A 22,528-nucleotide genomic window follows, 5' to 3' on the forward strand; every position below is an offset into this window, starting at 1 on the left:
ACTGGATGTGAGAGGCAAAAGAGAGGGCTAAATCAAAGATGGCAGATGTTCTTAATATAGGTGGCTTAAAATGGCAGAGACTATCATAGACACAGGGGAATCAAATGTATTTGATGTGTTGGCTGAAATTTATGCTGAAGATGAACAAATGACAGAAAGTTAAGAACTCATTGGTATCCAGAGATATAAAATTTGAAATTATCCATATAAGGGTTGAGGATGAAGCAGTATATATGAGTTATATTGATAAGAAAAAGATGAGGAACAGTAGAAAGTGAAGAAAAATATAAGAATTTCATAGAGGATGCCAAGATATGTTATATTGTTTTGTTGTAAACTTTCATTCTCAAAGAAGACCAAGACATCAAGTAAATAATATCATGGCACGCACATAATTTGAATTTAAGTGAAGGGGTATTGTGCAAAGACACCATTCTCATTATCTCTTTCAAAAACCATCTGATCTCAGTGACATGAATAGAACACTGCACAACTGTTGTTTCAGATACAGTGGGAGAATGTTTTAGATATAGGTCTTTCCCATATCACCAAGGCACCTTGGTGCTACAGCATCATCAGGTTTAGGGGATTTTTACCTAGTAATATGTAGTCAAAGTTCCACAACTGGTAGTTTCATCACTTTTGCTCCTTATCCAGTCAGGTACATCCCTCATATTAGGTGATAAATCTTCATCAGTAGGGTACATTTAATGTATGGATTACATTATGGACTACAGGTCCATTTGTAGTTGGCAACAAATTTTCATCAGTAAGATAAAACTAACCTAGCCTGTTTTATGATGATTAATTTTATTCAGTTCTGCAACCTTAGGGGCAAGCAAAGCAGTATTTAAAAGTATAGAAATAGGACCAAGAGAGGAGAGTTCCAAAAAAAATATGAGTGGAAGGGTTAGATTTGGAAAGGAAAATTAAAAGCAATCATGTTAAATGACATATATCCTTTCAGTAAACCACAAAACAGAATAAATTGCTAAATATGTGATGGCAAATGAAAGATTCTGGTTTAGAATAGTCACTGTCCCAGTTTGTATATAAAACAATTGTTAAATGTGACTGATCATTTCAATAAACTAGAAATACACTTATTTTTTGCCCACTATGACTTTTCTAATATGACCAGAAATATTAGTAGAGGCAAAGAGTTTTCATAAAATTTGACTCATCTTCATAAACTATTATGTCAAATTAGAGAAACAGAGAATTCATGAATAACATCATTAATGTATCTCAGTATTTACTTTTATTTAATAAGTAGCTAAATTATTGCTTTATTCTTACCAAAATATGGACCATAATTCCTTTATGAGAAAGAATGAGCATGAGTTACAGGCACCTTTTTAACATGGGGATGTTACTCCTACCCTAGGGAGAGAAACAAGAGCTCCCAGAGAGATCTATTCCCATGATCTATCTCTATCAGTAATAACATAGCTAAAGGCCATGTAATAATTAAATATAATATATAAATGATAAAATTTTTATGCCCTTGTCCTGATTTTAAAAGATCTAGTCATACTTAACAATCTATAAATTATTTATTTTTAAACCTCAGCTAGCCAGAATATCCCCAGTGCCTCAAGAGGAAAAAGGACAAAAAAAGTCTTAGTATCTAAAATATTTCAAAAAAAAAATTCTTATAATAAAATTTAATTCATAAGACACTCCTCCAGTATTTTATACAAAGCTTATTTGCTTGTTAGATGTCTAAGATAACATTTTTAGTTTGGTTACTCATTTTCTTAAATTCTATTATTTTAGAAGCAGCAAATTAGAGGGTAAAGAGACCATCATATTAAAAGAAAAACAAGTCAAACATCAAGAGTGTATAGGTTTTCTTAAAAAGTCTATCATCACAATTTGTATGTGTTTTTGCAAGTATATATATTTGAATCCCAAACTCAAAAAACTTAATGATCTGAGACCATTTAATGTCAAGCTGATTATCCCAATATATCTCAGGCAAGGATCTCACTTCTTTAATTCAGTGAAATAACTGATGTACATAAAAATGTTTGAGTCATTGAGAAAAACTGTGACAATGTTCATGGTGCTTTGACAGAGCAGGGATATAGTGAATTCATTTTAATAAAACACTTCAATAAAAATGGTTAAAATGAAAAAATAGACAAATTCAAGTTATCTGAAAAATTCATTTATATGGTATCACTTATTTGTATAAGTTGAATGAGTCACTTCTAAAACTATAAGCCATTAATTCTTTGTAATAAGCTTTTATTTTCTTCCACTGGATCCAAACTGAGTTTTAAAACTGCCTCTATGCTTGTCTTTGATATATTTCAACTACTTTTATGCAGATATTTCAAATTTTCTCATTTTAATGAAATAGTCATAGGGAAAGCTACATTTATTCAGAAACTAATTTTTACTTAAGACAATTTCTATTTGAACAGAAAGCCAATAATTTCATACAACTGAATTTTTTCTTTTAAAAGCAGCCGAATATGAATTTTTTCTAAAAAAGGGGGGTATTGAGGATGTAAGCAGTTAGAATTGATGGTCAAATAGGTTAAGTTTCTTTGATTATGAGGAGTGGGTGTCAAATGGATTAGGCAGAGAAATAAACACAACATCTCAAGCCAGGTAATCATCACTTCACAGTGAGATAAGACAAATGTGCTGATGTAGACAAGTGATAGCCTGGAGAGGGAATCCAGATTCTCATTCAATTAAGGAATTTCTGGATGTGCACAACACACACACACACACACACACACACACAAATAGACCTATAGAAACACACCTGCACTTAAGTGATTATGCATTCAAGTACATCTGATTACATTGTGATAAACACAGCTGCATTTATGCTTGTATCATTTATCAGAATAAGAGCCTAGAGAACATTCAAACAGGAAAACTCCAGATCAGTTTTGTACAATGACATATTCAGTTTCTGTCATTCCTTGTGCCATGAAATTCTGCCTTTTTATGGAGTTGCTTACTGGGAAGTAGTAATCTTACTATAGCTCTATCTAGTTTGAGAAGTCCCTTTATGAGAACTAATACTGCTTTACAAACTGTAGGCAATTCACATGAAGAAAATTCACATCGTGAACTGGGTGAATATATCAAACATAATGCAAGTATTTGTGATAAATTTTCAACCATTACTTTTGCATTCTAATGCCTTTAAAATCAATGAGATCTGCTATAGCTGACTAATTTTCCCATGTTAAAAAAAAAAGACTTCTTGTGGTGGAGTACCAGTGCCCCTTGATATGGAACTCTCTCTTCAAAGGCAGAGAGTTAGTGAAAGCAGGAGATGGGAGAGTTTCCTCTTCACTCTCATATTGGCTTCTTCCCAGAGTCTTTTCCTTCAGGAACATGAATTAGAATTGGCATCATTCATCTTTTCTCTTGAACCTGGAGAGAGTGCAGAACCATAAGAGATTCCAAAAGCATCTGAAGAAATTTGAAGAGACTACTAAAGTCTCTTGACTGAAGTTTTCCCTTTCTTCTGTTTTTGTTTACTAATTGTCCCCAGATATAGGTAATTGACACCTTTATTTGAAGAGCTCAAAATTATTATTTATATATTTATATAATAGTTTACATATTCTAGTCTATAATTGTTTACAGAAATTTAAAATATTTTAAAGATCTGGTGTCAAATTGGAAGAAAGCAAGACATCACTTTCTTTGGTGTTTGCTTTCATTTAAGATCCCAGTGTCTTATAAAATGTGTTAAAATATCCTGAAATTATTTAATGGGAGCAATAAAATTCAATGGCTTAATTACTTCAGAGTCTTTAGATATTTTCCATAAATTATTGGAATAATTTTCCAAGTAATATGTATTTTTAATTTCCAAAATATACTGTGCATTAGGATATATGAATCATCTTCCTTTTCCATATTACTATCTTTCAGATCTCCTTTGTGACTCTTTAGTGAAATCTATGATACCAAAAGAATTTTGTATGAATTTGATAGTATTGTACTTTGTTCTTTTTTAAATTTGATTGTTTTTTTGTTTGGTTTAGTCTGGGTCATTTTTTCCCCACTGAAGAGTGATGGTTTCCATGAACCACAATTTTCTGTCCTGGGAAATGACACTATATGTGTGTCATAGAGTACCTGATTGTGAAGGGACCGAGTGGAGAGATTTATATTTATCCTAGAGATATTGAGCCAATAGACATGAGTGGAGGGAGGTGGGTGACATAGACAGACATACCCTTTAGGAAAATTACATTTGCAATTGAATTGAATTGAAAATGGATTGTGTGAGTGAGAATTTTAAGGAAAGACATCAAAAGAAGGCGATTAATGTAATCCAATGAGAGGCAATAAGGGTTTATACAAGTGCAGTCAGTAGCTGTATGCAGAGAAAATGGAAGATATATTAGAACTTTTGCAAATGTAAAAACAAGAAGACTTGATAGCAAAATCCATATATGTGGTGAGTGAGGGGGCTGACACTGAGATTACTAACCTGTTTGACTGGGAGAGTGATGCCCTCAAAATAATAGTTAAGAGGAGGGGAGTCTTTTAGGCAAAGTCATCCTATTTTTGGACAAGTTGAGTTTGATATTTATGTCACTCTTGATTTGAATTCAAGCTTAAAGGAGTGGAATGCATAGAAGACAAGTTTAAGAGGGTTAAGGAATAAGTTGGATGTCACAAGTTTGCTTAGTGCCTATAAATAGCATAATCTGTTAACTAGGACAGGAAACAGATGAGGTGACATCTGGGAAAGTGCAACGAAGACCAGAGCAAATTAATTTCTGGTGGTTCTTATTCCATTAATAGGTACATAACTACACTTTTAAAAAGTTCAGTATGGATGTAAGATCGTCCTATCTACACAAGTCTTAATTTTATTCTTGTATACTTCAAAACATATCAAATATGATGCTTTATGTGAACTACGATCATTTTATTATAGATATTTTCTTTCTTTTTAGATGGAATCATGATCAGTGGAAATGCTATTGTCAATTTGCTCCAAATTTGAGTTTCTTAAAATTAGTGACAAAAGATCTTCCATGAAAGAAAACTGCTTTGGAAACAAATTATCTGAGAGTTCCCACATTTAGTAGTAGTAGTAGTAGTAGTAGTAGTAGTAGTAGTAGTAGTAGTAGTAGTGGTGTAGTAGTGGTGGTGGTGGTGGTGGTGGTAGTAGTAGTAGTATTCTTTACTAAGGAATTTTTTGCATTAGTCCTATAGAAAACTCTAGAGAAAAGATATTTTATCTATCTATCTATCTATATATATATATATATATATACTTTTAAAAGTCCTAAAATTAAGAAATTAATGAAATTAATCTATTCAAATAATTTAATTAGAGTCTCTTAATAATATGTTCTTATACCAAACAAAGGGATAACAAGATTTATAATTGACCCCAAGAGTTGCAGTCAGGAATAGCAGTCAGGAATAGTCAGATCTCCTATTATTTCATCCAGCATTCTTTTCACTTTACCAAACTCTCTTATATAGACATGGCAATTAGATTCATATTCTAAATTAGTATTAATAGAAATTATACATATTTACTTCCAAAAGCTTACAAGAAATGAAAGCATTAGAAGATAGCTTCTTTATTTGTGACATTAAGAGCAAAGGTTCACAAAAAAAAAGCTTCCATTGGCTTTCAAAAATTGTCCAAAACACATTTCTTTACTGCCATCTAATGGATAAATAGCTAATCAAAATGTAAAATTTAGAATATTTGAATCAGTATACTTTTATACTTATTCTTATAGCTATTTTCTATAAGTGTATGTCATGGATAATTATATATAATTATATATGCATATATCTGCTTACATATGCATGTGAAAATTATGCATGTTTGTACATATATTTATGGTCATTCTTTTTTCAAATCAATATGTGCCAAAACATTAAATGATAGTGCCATATATAATAATATACATATAATATAAAAATAAGAATGTATAACAGTACATATATAACTATATAGCTTATATGAATACCTGTGTTATTATATCAAAGCATATATTCCTATGTTCTTTCTCCATTAGATTGTATAATGCTTATATACACTATATTATATGCTTATGTAGTTTAATTGCAGGCTATCAGTACAACAGACCATAATGCATACATGCATACTATGAATAAATGTGTGAATTACACACAAACATATGAGTATAAACATGCATATATAATAGTATTACATCTGTGTCTGTTTTCCTTGTGATAAAATGTATGCCACTGAGTTTAGGAAGCTTCATTCTTTTTTTACATCAAAGTGCCTATCATGGAATGCTGTTTAACAAATGCTTGCTGAATGATTAATTCAAGTTCCATTTTTTTTAATTTAGATTCTTTTACTTGAAAGTCAGCTGATAAAAGATGAACATTTTATAATAAAGTGATGAAATTTCAGGAAAATACCTTGCATATCATCTACCTCAACACATTCCTTTTGTAGAGGAGTAAATTGAGGACCAAAGATATTTTGATTCAAATTCAGCAAGCAATATTTGTTAAATTCATATCATATGCCATGCAATGGGCTAGATGTAAGGAGAGATAGCAATTTAAATAAAACAAGTTCCCTGATCTTATGGAGCGAAAGAGTAGTAAGGGAAAAGACATAGACACAGAAAGCTTTAATGTAGACAATTACATGCAGAACTCATCAAAAGATGAAAATCAAAGTGCTAAAGGAGAAAGACACTGAAGACAAAGATAATGAGGGACATCCAAAGAGAGAATGAACTTTAAAGAATGATTGAGCATTAAACAGCTAAGTAAAAACAAACAAGACATTATAAGGATAGATAACTTTAGCAAAAAAGAAAAAAGAAAACCTGTGGCAAAAATTCATATTAGACATTTGACAAAAGGCTGGTGGGGTCATCTGGAGTATCTAAGTATGACTATAGCATTTAGTTATGACTATGGGAATCTATATGACTGGAAAAAGAAATAGGTAGGTAGGTGAAATTTAACTTTAAAACCAATGTGGCTTTAGTTTTTTGCAAAACTTTGAAATACAGGTGTTTCCCAAGGTTTTTTCCTTGATCCCCACTTCTTGCTCCACTCTTTGGAGTGATAGGTGAAGAGGGGAGAGGAGGAAGTAGAAAATTAGGAGGAGGAGGAGGAGGAGGAAATAGAAGCATTGCCTAATTGAATGGGTATTGCCTCAGACAAACTGAGGCCTGGGAAAGATCTTAGCTTAAAAATGTCAAGGTCTCCTACTGTACCAAAGGCATCCTGACTTTTCTTGCCACTGAACTATAATGACTCTGGAGGAGAAAATGAGGCTTATTTTACAGCCTTGCTTCACTTTAATACAATTCACTTGCATGGCAAGATATCAGTTTCTTGAAGAGAGCTAAAGAAGAAAGCAACAATTATCTTTGGAAGCAATCTCATCAACTCCCACTGATTTAATTATTTCTATACTAATAACTCCCAGATCTATAAACCTAATCCCATTTTCTCCCTTGATTTTTAGTTACTCATCACCAATAGACTATTTATTACATATTTCAAATTGGATTTGGTGGCAACGATCTCCAACTCAACATGTACAAAACTGAACTGATGACCTTTCCCAGTAAACCAAACTTTCTCTAGAATCACCCTAATCTATTGAAGGTATTACCTTTTTTCCTAGTCTATCAAGTTTGTAAATTCAGCATCATCCTGAAGATGCTTATTTCTCTCACACCACATTATCCAAAAAATCTTGATATTTCTACCTATATAACATCTCTCTTCTTAGTTTTTTTCTTTAATCACATATCTAGCATCTTAGTTCAAATCTTCTTCACTGTTCATCTAGATTATTTTAATCCTAATCAGTCTTCCTGTGTTATATATCCCAATTCTAGTCCATCCTACCAAATTTTCTTTAGTCGCAAATCTGATAATGCTACTCCCTTATTCAAATTTCTTACCTAGAATCAAATAAATCTTTGTTGGGCTTTTAAAGCCCTATACAATCTTATACTAGTCTAGTTTTCCATCTTCCTTATATAATTTAAATACACAATGTAAAGGAATGTACCATATTTTGTAGTAAAATCACTCTTTGTTTCTATTCATAAATGCCACTCTATCTTTCCTCTCCTTGCATTTGCAGGAGAGTCCTTTGCCTAGAATGTACTCTTTCCTCACCTCTACCTCTGAGACTCTTTATCTCCCTTCAGGATAAAGAAGCACCATCTTCTACAGGAAACATTTCCTAATCCCATCAACTGGTAATGCTTATCTCTTAAACTATCTTATATTTTACTACTTTATCTGTCATGTCTTTGAAATATGATAAAAATATTTATAGTATATATATATATACACATATATACCTATTCATTCACACCTCTATATGCCCATCTCCTACATTAGTTCTTTGTGTTCAGGAATTACTACATTGTTTATCTTTATATCCAAAGTGCCTAGCACATAAAAAGTGCTTCATAAATAGTTGATGATTGATTGATTGGTTTATTGTTTGAATAGGGAGTAAATGAAGAGAGCAGCACTTTGTAGTCCTAGAGTTATGAACTTTAATGCAAATGACCTATATTTTGAATGAATAACCTATATTTATAACTTATATGCCAAATATTGAAAGAACTTACTTCAGAACCTTACAATCAAATGGGGAGGCATTATAAAGGAGAATGATATTCAAGGAAGGGAATTATAGTTTGGTAAGTGGCAAAGCTCATGAGAAAATAAATAAATAGATTTTCATTAACACAACCTTTCCAGTGGCAGTGGCATACAGTGATGATCTGATTTCAATCCTCAGGAAAGAGGTATGTGCATATGGGGGTGGAGGGGGTGATAATTCTTGCATTATCAAAGTAGAATAAAAATGAGAACTATGGGAGAACAGATCTGAATGATTCCCTCAAAACAGCTTCTAATGTCCCAGTTTGTGGAATGGACTAGCTACAGAAAATTAGCTCTGCTAAGTACTGCTTATAGAAATTTAGAGAAGTCATTTCAATTTTTGTTGGATGTGTTGTCATCTGCAATGGAAGAAGTTGGATTGGGTGATTAATTAATTTATGGTCCCTTACAGCTCTAAATTCTATGAATCTAAAATTTATGATCAGGGAATTGATATGACTAGATAAAGCATAAGTAGAATTAAACTTCTAGCAGGGTACAAAGACTGATTGAAAAGGAGGCAAATTATTATTTTTATCATTTTATTTTTTATTATTTTATTATTAAGAGGTTATTTCTGGTTATTCCTCCTAATGTCCTTGATTACATATTTTTAAGCATCAGTGTATTTAATATTTTATTCTATCTGACCTGACATTCATTGTGTGATAAAACATTCTGTTGCTTACCTCATGAATGCCTTCACATAGAGCATCTTCTGTGCTTAGGATGCTCTTTTTTGTTCTCTAGTTCTGAACTTATAGGAGCCTTCAAGTATCAGTTCAAGTGCAACTAATGTCCATCAAGAGGTCTTTTTGGATATACATTTTGTTGATTCTGCACCCCTCAATAAACTTTGTTTTTATTTTGCATTTATGTTGCATTGGCTTTCCTGTGTTCATGTTTTCCCCCTCAAAAGAATGTAAGTTTCTGCATGGTAGATTATATTTTTGTCTTTGTAACATCTAGTGCAAAATAGACCCCTAAATAAATGGCTGTTTGATGGGACTGATTGAGTAGTTGTGGTTACTTCCATTGCAGGAAATGAGTAGTTGTAGCTACTTCCATTGCAGTGAATGATATTTCCAAGAGAGAGAGGAAAAGAGAACAGGGATGAAGACAACAAAATAACTCATGTTTTGATTTCCTAGGAAAAGGAAGAAGAGTCAGCAAAAGAGAAATATAAAATTATAAATCTTTAAGTCTAAGGGAGAAAAAAGAATACCTAGTAAGAAGGAATAGTCCATATTGTTAAATACTGAAGATATATCAAGGACAATTAATATTGGAAAGGTCTTTAGATCTTGCAATTATGAGGGCATTGTTGATTTTAGAGGAAATGTTCAGTAGTGTAGTGGCTATGAAGCATGGCAAAGAATTGAGGGAAGAGTAGGTAATGAGCAAGTGGAACTATCTATATTAGACATCTTTCTCCCAAGAAATTAGGAGAAATAGAAGAGAAAAATAGGAAAAGTCTGGTCTCCTGAACATTTATTTATTTATTTATTGAATTTTTTTATTGCAATTTTTAATGGAAAAAAATTTCTTCTCCCCTGTGCATTGGTGGGGAAAGGAAAAAGACTGGATTTGAACTTCAGCCCTCCTGACTCCAAGAGGTGTTCTATCAACTGTACCACCTACCTGCTCCCATTTCATTTTTTTTCAATTAACAGAAATCTATTTCAGATTAGGCAACAGCAAAGACAGACAATATAAAGAGCCAAAAAAAGAAAAATTATATTTTGCTGAAATGTAATATAAACAATGAATTAATTTCAATATTCAACATAAATGTTCCCTCAATATTTAAAAATGAAAAAGAAAATACAAGAAAAATAGACAATAAAATTATAATGGTGGTGAACTTCAATTTATCTATCAGTCCAAAATAATTTTTTTAAAAACCAGGTTGAGGAACTGAATAGATTTTTAGAAAAATTAGATAGGATAGACCTCTGGCAATTATTAAATGGAACTTAAAAAGAGTATACATATTACATTTATATATAATCATTTCTCATTACTTAAAAACTCACAAAAATAGCAGAAAAGCAGAAATATTATACCCAACCTTTACTAATCATTATGTAATAAAATAATATTAACTAATTCATGCTAAATAAATTGAAAAGATATTAAAAAGAAATGGGAGATTAAATAACTTAATCTTAAGGAATTTTTGAATCACTCTGGGATCTTATTCTTAGATTATCATTCTTATTCTTGGATTACTAAGCAAAAACTATGGCTCAGGTGAGGTTATTCTCTATTATCTTAAAGTGAATAAAATCAGATTTTCCAATAAGAATAATTATCCTTCATGATCAAAGACTATCATATCATCATATGTATGATGAATATTGTTTATTATAGTGAGGGCAGTGCAAAGACATCCTTCTCACTGCCTTTTCCAGAACCAATTTACCCCTTGGGCTGATTTGATAGGAAACAGGACTTCTGATGACATCTGGATGCTGCAGGATTCCTTGGTCTTATGGATGAAGTTTCTTTCTTTTATCAGCAAAACTCCCTGGCACTCCAGCAACTCCAGCATATCATATGGTGGTTTTTGGTGATATCTTTATTAACCACACTGGTGCAAAATTTCTCTAGTGACAAAAGAATCTGAAAGAACAGAATGAATGATGGTGACTACCTTAGGATAATAAATATAGCATATCAAAATCAGCAAACCAAGGACTTTTAGCACACTGGATAGTAAAACTCTGCTTATTGGGTTCAGACTTACAATGGTTAAGAGGTTAAATAATTTGCCCAAAGTGGCACAACAAATAGTGATATATAGCCAGGAGTGGAGCCCAAATCCTCTGATTGTCACATTTATCATTAGGCACTGAATATATAAAGGCAAAAATAAGTTATGCCCCACCCTCAAGGAAATTGTATTATTATGGAAGAGAAATATATATATATATATATATATATGAATATATATGTACACAAACATTTAACAGAATATATACAAATTAAATGCAACATTTTTCTCTATTTTATAATATAGTTCAATGTAACCTTTATACCTTGGATATATATTTGGTTATCTCTTTATTTTGTAATAATTAATACAATATGACACAATCAGGGTCATGAGAAGTATAAGAGAAATAAAAATTAATAGGTAAAATAATTTAAAAATCATTTCTTAGATATTTAGCTTTTAATTAATTTTTAGTAAATAAGTATTATGAAACATTCAAATTGACACAGTTTTCTTTATTAGTTTCTGTTATTAGTTAAAAATATTAAACAACATATGTCTGGATAAGAAGATGAAAATAGGATATCACTCATGAGAAGTGATATAATGAAATCTATTCCAAATTATATTATTAGTATTATTTCTGCCACTGAAATCTTCTAATATTTTCCTCTTAGTCTTGTTTTCTTTAAAAACAAAAATGATAGGGGTGGCTAGGCAGGTCAGTAGATAGAGCACTAGCCCTGGAATCAGGAGTACCTGAGTTCAAATCTGGACTCAGACACTTAATTGCCTAGCTGTGTGACCTTGGTCAAGTCACTTAGCCCCATTGCTTTGTAAAAATAAAAATGATAACAGTAAATTTCTATTATGAACATTTTTTTACTAGGAAGCTAATTTTTATGTTTTGGAAGTTTAAAAGTTAGTCACATTTCTAAATATCCTTGAAATCACTGCAATTCAAAATAAATTTTAGTCACCAGAAAGTATTTATAAAGCACTTATCATACGTCAAGCACTGTGCTAAATGCCATCCATTAAAAGAATCAAAAACATTTTTGATCTCTAGTAATTCACAAGTCTACAGGTCAAGTAGCATCACAAACCTAGCATAAAAACCTTCATTGAAAAGATTTTAATACATTCTATTTACAATCCCAAACCAATAACACATACCATTTATTAGGCAGCAAACATAATATTTTATAATCTTTCATAACTGAAGAGTATTTGGAATGAATGGGGTGTTTTTATATAGCAAACTCAGAAATATTTGTTTTTAAACCCAGAAAATAAAGATCAAAATGTCATTATTAAATAAGAATAATTCAATTCTTAGAGAACTACATGGCATGCAAATTGATTTGTTCAGAAAATCTCAGGTTGTCGAGGATAAAGGAAGTAACATTTGAATTTGATTCTTTCCTGGCGTGAAGAAATCCTTTCTGATATATAGGGAAGACAAAAAGGGCATAGAGTGCTCCTGGTTCTGTTATTCTTTGGAGATCTGTTTGATCACTCTCACTGTCCACCCTTGGATGAAAAAAGCAAAAGAAGCTGTTTTTGAAACACTGTTATATAGATCATCTTAAGAGCTGCTAATAAATGTTAGGATCTTTATTAATAGATTTACTAAAGCCATAAATGTCCTCAATTTATGGATTTCCCCAAGCAGGCTTCAAGAATTATATAGGAAAAAGCAACCACATGTTGAGAATAGCTTACATTCATATAGGATTTAAAATTTTACTAAATGCTTAAATGTCCCTGGTATTTTTTTTTTTTAGTTTTTGCAAGGCAGTGGGGTTAAGTGACTTGCTCAAGGTCACACAGCTAAGTAATTATTAAGGGTCTGAGGTCAAATTTGAACTCAGGTCCTCTTGAGTCCAGGTCTGGTGCTCTATCCACTGCACCACCTAGATGCCCCTATCCCAGTTTTAAAGATGAGAAAACTAAGTCATTTAGAAGGTGAATGATTTTCCTAGAGTGACAAAGCTAGGGCACAATTTGAACCCAAGTCTCACAGTTCAATATTCTCCCTACTACTTAATATTGCTGTTAACTCAAATTTACTACTTGAAAGAAAAGTTCAGACTATTATTGATAGCCAAATTTTTTAAAAGGATTCTTTGACACATCTCTAAAAAGTGATTGTTTTGTCATTTTGTTACTTTTTTTTAATGATGGGAGAAGCGATTATTTTTCTATGTATATGTATATTTATATTTATATTTATATATATATATACACACACACATTTGAATGTGTGTGTGTATAAAAATGCTACAAGATTAAATGACTGTTCTGAGACAGGTTATGTAGTGATTGAAAGATTTGTTAAGCTCTATAGAGCCCTATTCTTTTTTTTTTTTAGGTTTTTTTGCAAGGCAATGGGGTTAAGTGGCTTGCCCAAGGCCACACAGCTAGGTCATTATTAAGTGTCTGAGACCCGATTTGAACCCAGGTACTTCTGACTCCAGGGCCAGTGCTTTATCCACTGTGCGACCTGGCCGCCCCCCTATAGAGCCCTCTTCTTTGGATGATTTAGTTTATCTGAATTTTTGTGTTGCAAACAGAAAGATAACATTAAGAAATCTGAAAATGTCCTATTCCCATCAGGCATATTCATTTTAAAAATCAATGTCCATAACAATTTGTTTTGTTATATTACAGGTCAACTGCATTTTAGAAGCTTTTGGACATGCTAAGACAACACTTAATGACTTGTCCAGTTGTTTTATAAAATACTTTGAACTGCAGTTCTGTGAAAAGAAAAAATCTTTAACTGGAGGTAAGTACAAATTAAGTGGAAATATAGATAGATCCCTTTTTAAACCACAAGATGGCAGAGACACCCAAGGAAATGAACAAGTCATCAACATTTCAGTTCTATTTTAATGGATTTATCATGGCTAAAGACCAAATTTGACAGCTACAGGGAAAACAGATTAGCAAATGGCTTAATTAGGGTCCTGTTTATGCTTCTGCTGTCAATTCAAATATTGGCTTGCTTGAAATAAGCCTTTTTACTTTCTTTTCACATCTTTCCTTTTGTAACAGAGACCAAGACTCAGAAAATATTTTCACTTACTGATCCTGATACCTGAGATATGGAATTTTAAACACTGCTACAACCTTATTTTCCAATAGCTGAAACCTAAGGGAAAGCTTTTTCAAAATGCCTTGGTAGATGATTAAGTTTTATGATAATCTGGAATGTGTACTCAACCAAACTGGCAAATCTAAATGGAAAGCAAACAAATTAATTTTGTAAAACATGAACCTAAATTCAAGAACAATTTAATAAAAATTAGCACATCAAAGTATTCACCAAAATGAAATTGAGCCAATCAATTTAGGGTAGTAGGGTAGTCCTCCAATGAGAATACAATAACTCCTGTCACTATTACTTTTTTATTTCACTTACTTCATAATTATATAATGAGCTAAGATTTACAAAATGCTTTCCCACAAGTGACCTAGTTTAGAGGCATTACAAATATTCTTTACTTATAGACTAAGAAATTTAGGCTTAGAGATGCTAAATAATTAATCCATGTTGTGAAACCTATGGCTCCAATTTTGTTCTCCAATCTCTAGATTTTTCCTTATAAAAATGCAAAAGAAAATTCAAACTTGTTTTTGAAATTTGTTATATTTAAGAGATTTTTTTCTAAACAAATATAGAATAGTATAAATGGAATTTAAGAAAGAAATATATAACCTACTCTACTAAATAAGCCTATTTAGGAAAAACTTGACCAAAAAAAAAAAAAAACAGAAAAGAAAAATGGGCCAGTTATTTGGATAGAAACCATGTCATAATTACAAATGCTAATTAAAGACATAAAAATGTAATTTTAGAAAGTTGACTACTAAAAAAAGTCCAATTACTGAGTCTTGACCCTCCAATATGAAGGGGTCTTCTGATCCTATTATCTTACCTACTTAACTTGCTTGTTATTGGTGATCATCATGCATACACATATTCAGAATATTTATATCCAATTATATATCTATAAATATAAAATTTAGATATAAAAATCAATATATAAAATCAATATAGTGATTTTCCCAAATCTAGTGGTATTAGAAAGAGCACTAGTAAATCAATGTATTCATGTTCTGAATGTCATGTTTTAAAGAATAACCATTGAAGAAATTGATATTTTTTTTAAAAAATCTGAAAATTAGGGTTTTCTTCAAATGAGTTCCTAAAGAAAATTCTAGAATCCTCTTTCCTAAACACTTTATAGTAAGAATGAGTCATGGGACTCCCACTCTAAGAATTGTTCTACTTTGAGAAGAATAATTCTGTGGGCTGGATTTGTTTCTAGCTTTAGTTTTCTATCACTAATACCTTCTTTAATTTTTTTAATAACTATTTGGCTTCTATAGTTTGGTTAACTTTGTATTATAAAATGCCCTGGGACTTCCTATAGGATCCATTCCAACCTCCATCAAAGAATATCATTAAAAATTGAGAACATCTTATCCTTATAAAGTTCCATTTTGAAGAACCATGTCCACTTCAGGCTATTTCCAGGTGAAATCTTTAGGCAGTGAAAGTCTTTATTAGAGATCTCATCATATTTTAATTTTCTGGAATGAATTGAAACTTAAATGATTTATTTTCCTTCAGAACAGTATTAATAATTTATTTTTTCTTTCCCAAATAAAATTTATCAAGAAAAAGAATATATAAAGAACATACATATATAGGGATATATGTTTATCAGAATTGATATATTTACTGACCCTACAATGGATATTTTAAATATGACTACTTGGTTATATAGTTTTAATTTTGAAACTCAAAGTTTTGAAGTACAATTTTACATATACATTTATATACTATTACTTCTAAAATGGATTTAATAGAATAACATTAAAGAGAAAAGAAAAAAGAGAAAACTGATTTTATAAAGTATTTAAACTGATGTCATTTATTATCTGTTCACCAGAATTTTCTCCTTATCTAAAAAAGCAGAATTTAAAAATCACTGCATTGATTCTAGGGCTGACAAAAATATTATCTTAGCTGCTTAACTTGCTTGTTATTGATGATCATCATACATACACATATTCAGAATATTTATATCAAATTATATATCTATAAATATAAAATTTTGATATAAAATCAATATCACAAGCATAATAAGAATTAGTACCTTCTCTGCTACTTAAAGTCCTGAAGTTCCTGGGTTACCGAGAAGTCCAATGACTAAAGATCATACAGATGGTATATATTAAACAAGCCTTGAATCAAGTATTCCTACCATACACTATATTTCATAAGTATAGCTAGAGTCAGAGAAATAGCTTTAAATGTGTGTATTGGTAATATAGTATACTCCCCATCACTAAAATTACTCAGAGAGATATGTGGTGATCACTTTCCAGGAATGTAGAAAAGATTCCTGTTTGGGGGAAGATATTGGTCCAGATGATTTCTAAAATTCCTTAAAACCCTAGAATTCTATCATTGTATTTCATACTTCTAATCTGATGTGCTCTAATAACTAGAAATAAATTGTCAAATAATATGACTCAATACTACTTTTTATCAACCAAAGGCCTTTATTTGTTATGACAATGAATAGATACATTTATAGTTCTGAACTAAATTGATGTGGATAGAAGATATGCTATGAATAAATAATGAGCTAATCCTTTATCTAAGTAAAACAAGAACAACCAACAATCATAATTGTCTTATATTATTTAGTTTCACAAATATGGTATCTGCCAGGGGCGGCTAGGTGGCTCAGTGGATAAAGCACCAGCCTTGGAGTCAGGAGTACCTGGGTTCAAATCTGGTCTCAGACACTTAATAATTACCTAGCTGTGTGGCCTTGGGCAAGCCACTTAACCCCATTTGCCTTGCAAAAACCTAAAAAGAAAAATATGTCACATCTACCATCTCCCTCTCTGTAAAAGTAGAATGCAGGAGAATGAAAATTCCATCAATGCAATGAAAGTGTGATATTTTAAAATTTTGGTATCTCCATAATGGTAATTTTTGCACATAGTAGGCACTTAATACTTTTGGAGAGATTTTTGAACAATTACTAACAATAACTAAGCAGCTATCATAATACTTTTTTGTCAGCTCTGACATAAATTAAGTGATTTTTGAAGTTTACTCCTTGAGGTAAGGAGGATATTCTGTTGAACAGATAATAAAAGTCATTCATTCAAATTCTCTGTATATAAAATTAGCTTTTATTTTGCTTATTTTGCTTTTTTCTTTAATATAACTTTTACAACCATATTGTCATTTTATAAATCCATATGTAAAATTGTCCTTTACAACTTAGTTTTAAAAAAACAACAACAACCAAATAATAACCATATTCAAAAATGCTTTAAAGGGTCAGTATATATATATCATATGTATATATATTTGTGTGTGTGTGTGTGTGTGTGTGTGTGTCTTCTTGTGTTGAATTTTGGGGGGATTTTCTTGGCAAAGAGATCGACAAATCTTCCATGGTTAATGCTTTCTCTGGTTTATTATTTTCTTCTTTTAAACTATTCATATTCCATTTCTTTTCATGTATCTTGTCACTTCTACTTTTCCTTTCTCTTTCCAAATTGGTGTAATAGGTAGATTTGGCCTATGAATCAGTAAAACCTGGTTCAAATAACAATTCCAATACATACTGACTGTGTGACTTTGGGCACATTACTTGACTTGTCAAAGACAGAACCAACTAATTGCAGATATGGTGCCTATCTGCCTTGATAGAAGGAATTTCTTCAACTGGATATTCTCTACATCAATGAAATCACAGGTTCAATTGTTATCCTATACTTTCATCAAACTTAATAAATGCTTCACTTTTCATCTTTGCCTTTTCTTAACATCCTTACCAAATGCCTTTGAAAAAAATTAACAAAACATATCCACTCTGTCTCAGTTGGTTTTGATATAGAAATTCAAGAAATTGATGAAAATTAAATAAAATCCAATATCTAGAAGAAATTTCTCCACATATACCTCACCACTTTCTTGGTGAAACAGTGCACATTCCATGTTCCAATAACAATTAATATTATCAGTCACTTCTCAGGTCAAGATTCAGATTCAGAAGCTTTGGGATTTGTCTCAATGTTTTAAAAGGAAAAAAAGTCACCTTTATTTAAATTCAATTTCCTTTGAATTTACAGACATGAAATTAAAGTCTCCCCAGACTTTGATTTATTGATGTTTAAGCCAATTTACATATTTGGTTCACAACTTATTTTAAATAAAACCAAAGTGAAAAATCAGCCATTTTGTTACACAGGGCAAGAAGCATAAAACGTGCCCTCAAGTAAACTTTGTAATTGCCATAATATCATAGACTTAGGACTGAAGGTCATTAGAGGCCATGAAGTGAACCACCTCATTTTATTGGTGAAGAGCTAAGGTCCAAATGTTTTAAATGATTTGATGAGAGTCACATAAGTTGTTAGTGTTAGAAACAGGATTTGAACCAAGGTCACTTGACTAAATATCTAGCATTCTTTCCATTATAATATGTTTGAAAATAATACAAGGGGTAATTAGAATCTGAGGTGGTGGTTTATCCAAGTAATCCAGACTACCAAGGAGACTGAAGTTTGGCAGATGTCTTGAGCTTTGGAATTCTGAACTTCAGAGGGATAAATAAATTAGTTTTCTCTAGCAAATCTGGCATCAATATGGTGAGCCCCTGGCTGTCTCCTCCCACTAACAACTTGCCTGAGGAACAACAATTCAGCCCAGGTTGGAAATGATGAAGATCATAATTACTCTGCCTATCAATAAAGGAATTAAGCCTGTGAGTAACCCCTGTACTTCCAGCCTAAGTGAAATAAGAAGACCCAGTCATTAAAAATGCATTTAAAAAAGTAATTAGAGCAAATTTAGTTGGGCAGGAGGGAGAATTAGTTGCTATAGAGGCTCACAGGTGGGTGTTATTAAAATATTATTAAATGTTATTAAAATAGCTTTCTACTTTAATTAAATTTTCTTGCTAATCAGATACTGAACTAAGTTGTTTGTAACCAACTGAAGGAAAACATGTTCTGTCAACATGCACACAAACATTTAAACATTGCTTTTTAAAAATCATCATTTTAGAGTTTTTTGTCATCCAAATTTTTGCACTAGTCACCTGCTCTTCTTACAGGTTCTAGTAGGTCAGCTTCTCTATGGATCTAACACCATAGTCATTGAGTCATAATAAAGCTTTATTAAATAGTAAGAATTTAAGATGATCTTTTTGAATACTGGAGAATACCAAGCAATTGTAGTGATTTTGGTTGAAATACAATTGATACTTGGCTGCTTCAATTGACAACAGCTAATCAAAAGAACTTGCTGTTTTCTTGTTAAGACTGTGCTTAGCCCATGTAGAAAGATTATGTCATTACTATAGGAAACATTTTTGCAAAGGTAAGACAATTTTCATCCTTTTCACCTATAACCATTACCAAATTTTATTGTTATTTAAATAGTACCTTTGTCCATTCTGAGCAAGTTTCACAAGACCACTTCAAGTTTTAATTCTCCTAAACTAGGATAATACTAGAGGAGAAGGTGGGGTAGTTGGTGGTGCTACACTTTTCTTTACAATTTTGGAATGAGAAGCCACATGTTTTTTTGAAGATGAAGAAATTGAGTTTAGCGAAAATATGATTTACTGAAAATGCTTAGGGTTACCAAGTAGTAGGAGTATGACTAGACTCAGAGAGTCTTTGAATATTTGCTCTGGAATTCAATACAGTTTCAACTGTACTATATTGCTTCACGCATGAATGAGACAGAGGAATAAGAGGATATTGGAACACAGGAACAAGAAATTGGGTCAGTATTAATCAATAAATAAAATTTTGTTGAGTTTCTATTATGTAGAGGAAGAAAATGTTGGAATTGTTTTTATATGAGGTTGAAGTCAAAGTAGCCCAGTGGATGTTAGGAGATGGCTAAAGGTAATGCTGAGCTATTGAGGATATAATGTTTGATTACACCACAAAAAGTATAGTTTAGGAAAATTATATTGAAAATGTTATTTTTTTTAAAAAAGAAATGTTCATCCTGTCAATGGACTCACATGTAATTGAAAAATCCCAGTTTCCTCTTTAACTTGAGAACCCATTACCTTCACTCAATTATTACAATTTCATTTCAGTCATATAGAAAAAAAAGATATTTCCTTGTAGAAGACTATTTGGTTCCCCTGGCAGTTTATTTTCTTTTTCTTTTATAGAAAGTAAAATGTCCATTAAGATAGTTTTTGAAACCCTACTGATCAGAAAGCTGTTAATCCTCAGCAATTTTTCTCCCTGCTGGAGATGAGCTAACAAGGATGATTACTAATTACATTTTTTTTTCTAATTCAAATGGAAGGTTTTGAAGTAGCTCTATGGGGTGGAGTTTGATTAATTTTGAATGCTGCTTTAAATAAAGCTTACACATATTATAGAATCAGCATGTGGAAGTGTCATTTGTATCCCTGAGTGTAGAAGTGTGATAATCATGAGGGCTACCCCACTAAGCCTTCCACTCTCACCTCTCTGTTCCTTTAGTTGATGAAAAGGAGGGGGGGAAATGACTCAATTAAGGAACCTCATTGCCTATGTGCCTGAGGTTAATAGGAAATGATTTTTATACTCCTATATTCTGATTTATCTGAAGAATTAATAGCATTAATGTAATAAAAAAAATTATAATGGAGCAAAAATAAATTCAACAATGGGTTTTTTCAAAAATCAAAAAGGAAATAAAACTTAATATCTGATATTGTATTTGAAAAATTCCCTCAGATAAAATGGTAATTGCAAAATGGAAAAAAATTTTTGAAGTACACTGTTGCCTCATTCTCTGCTTTTCTACCCACACTCTTAATTTTAATGTCATTACAGTACCTTAATAATGATCATTTCCTGCTATATTTTTTTTAAAAAAGGAAGAAAGAGAGAGAAAAAGAAAGAAAAATCACCTTCTTGTTTTGGTGAGATACAGAATTGTGTTTTCCAGCTACTTTTCTTTTTGCTTAGAGAAAAATGAAGGTACTGGTACCTCTTATGAGAACTGTTTTCAACATGCTTATTTTCACTTGGACTTTTTTGCCTGAATTGAGTACTTCCTGATAGCAAATGCAGTCTAAATATGGAACTTTTTCTTAGCCTGCATTTTATTGCCAAATAACGTATGAGTTAATGGCTAAAAATGTAAGTGACAATTAGTAAATTATTTCAGTAGGGTCCTGTTTATAGTTCAGTTGTAATGGATAATTAAGGCCATCTGCCTGTTTGAGAACTGTCATCCTGTAAAAATATTGATTGTGCGTAGAGTCCTGGCTGTGTATCAGAAGTCCTCTATCATTTACATATATTTTATATGTGGTTCAAGCATATTATCTCTTACTATTGATCATTAATAGCAAAAAACTGAATAGTTGTTCAAATAGCTATATTAACATTGATGACAACAGAAGTATAAACATATAGCCATAAAAAGAACTAGATCTAAATAATTTCCAAGTATAAAAGAAACTTTATATGGTATTTTGGCATTTTATTTTCCTCAGTGATTTATGAAATATTATGAAACAGGGTCACTGTGTGACTGTGATTTTTTTATTTTTGTTTACCAACCTGCTGAATTGAAAGTAATTTATATCAGTGTGCCTTTATTTGCTATTTTACCTCCTTTTGTTTGACCTCTATTAGAATCAGTGCTGACTACTTTTAGGACTATGATGAATAAAATATGAGAGGTAGTGTTTTTTAGTGACCCAGAGGCCAACTTCAGAGTTCCTACTTCACTCTGCCATCTTGGTTCTATGTCACCCATCTTCAGAGGCAAGAAGCCTTTGATTCAAGTCTAGTATCTAAAACTTATTGGTTATGAATAGACAAATCCCTGAATATCTAAGTGTCCCCTGGTAACCCCCTAATAATACACATTGCAGAGCACATACCTATTGATTGCCCTCAATACAAGGAATTTTCTCGATAGGAGTTCCCCACACCAACTTTGATTGGGGTAGGACTAGGGACAACCTAAAAAAAATAGTTTCCCTTAGTTCCTTACAAATAGCTATCTTAATTTACATTCTTATCTAGTTTGCTTCTTATTGTCAAATACTTGGGTACACTAATATTGAAGGAATTTGTCAATTGTTTAAT

At 31.6% G+C, this 22,528-nt stretch overlaps 1 protein-coding gene across 1 annotated transcript in view; it reads left to right on the forward strand.

Annotated features, from left to right (window-relative positions):
- MYO16 (myosin XVI) overlaps nucleotides 1–22,528 on the forward strand; it is an 851,952-nt gene that overhangs the window by 404,685 nt on the left and 424,739 nt on the right. The window contains exon 15 of the mRNA XM_074192022.1: nucleotides 14,039–14,156. Within this exon, the coding sequence (XP_074048123.1) occupies nucleotides 14,039–14,156 (118 nt within the window). The remainder of the gene's footprint in view (nucleotides 1–14,038; nucleotides 14,157–22,528) is intronic.

Source organism: Macrotis lagotis, chromosome 6 (assembly GCF_037893015.1).
Source record: "Macrotis lagotis isolate mMagLag1 chromosome 6, bilby.v1.9.chrom.fasta, whole genome shotgun sequence".
In the NCBI taxonomy this organism is placed as follows: Eukaryota; Metazoa; Chordata; class Mammalia; order Peramelemorphia; family Peramelidae; genus Macrotis; species Macrotis lagotis.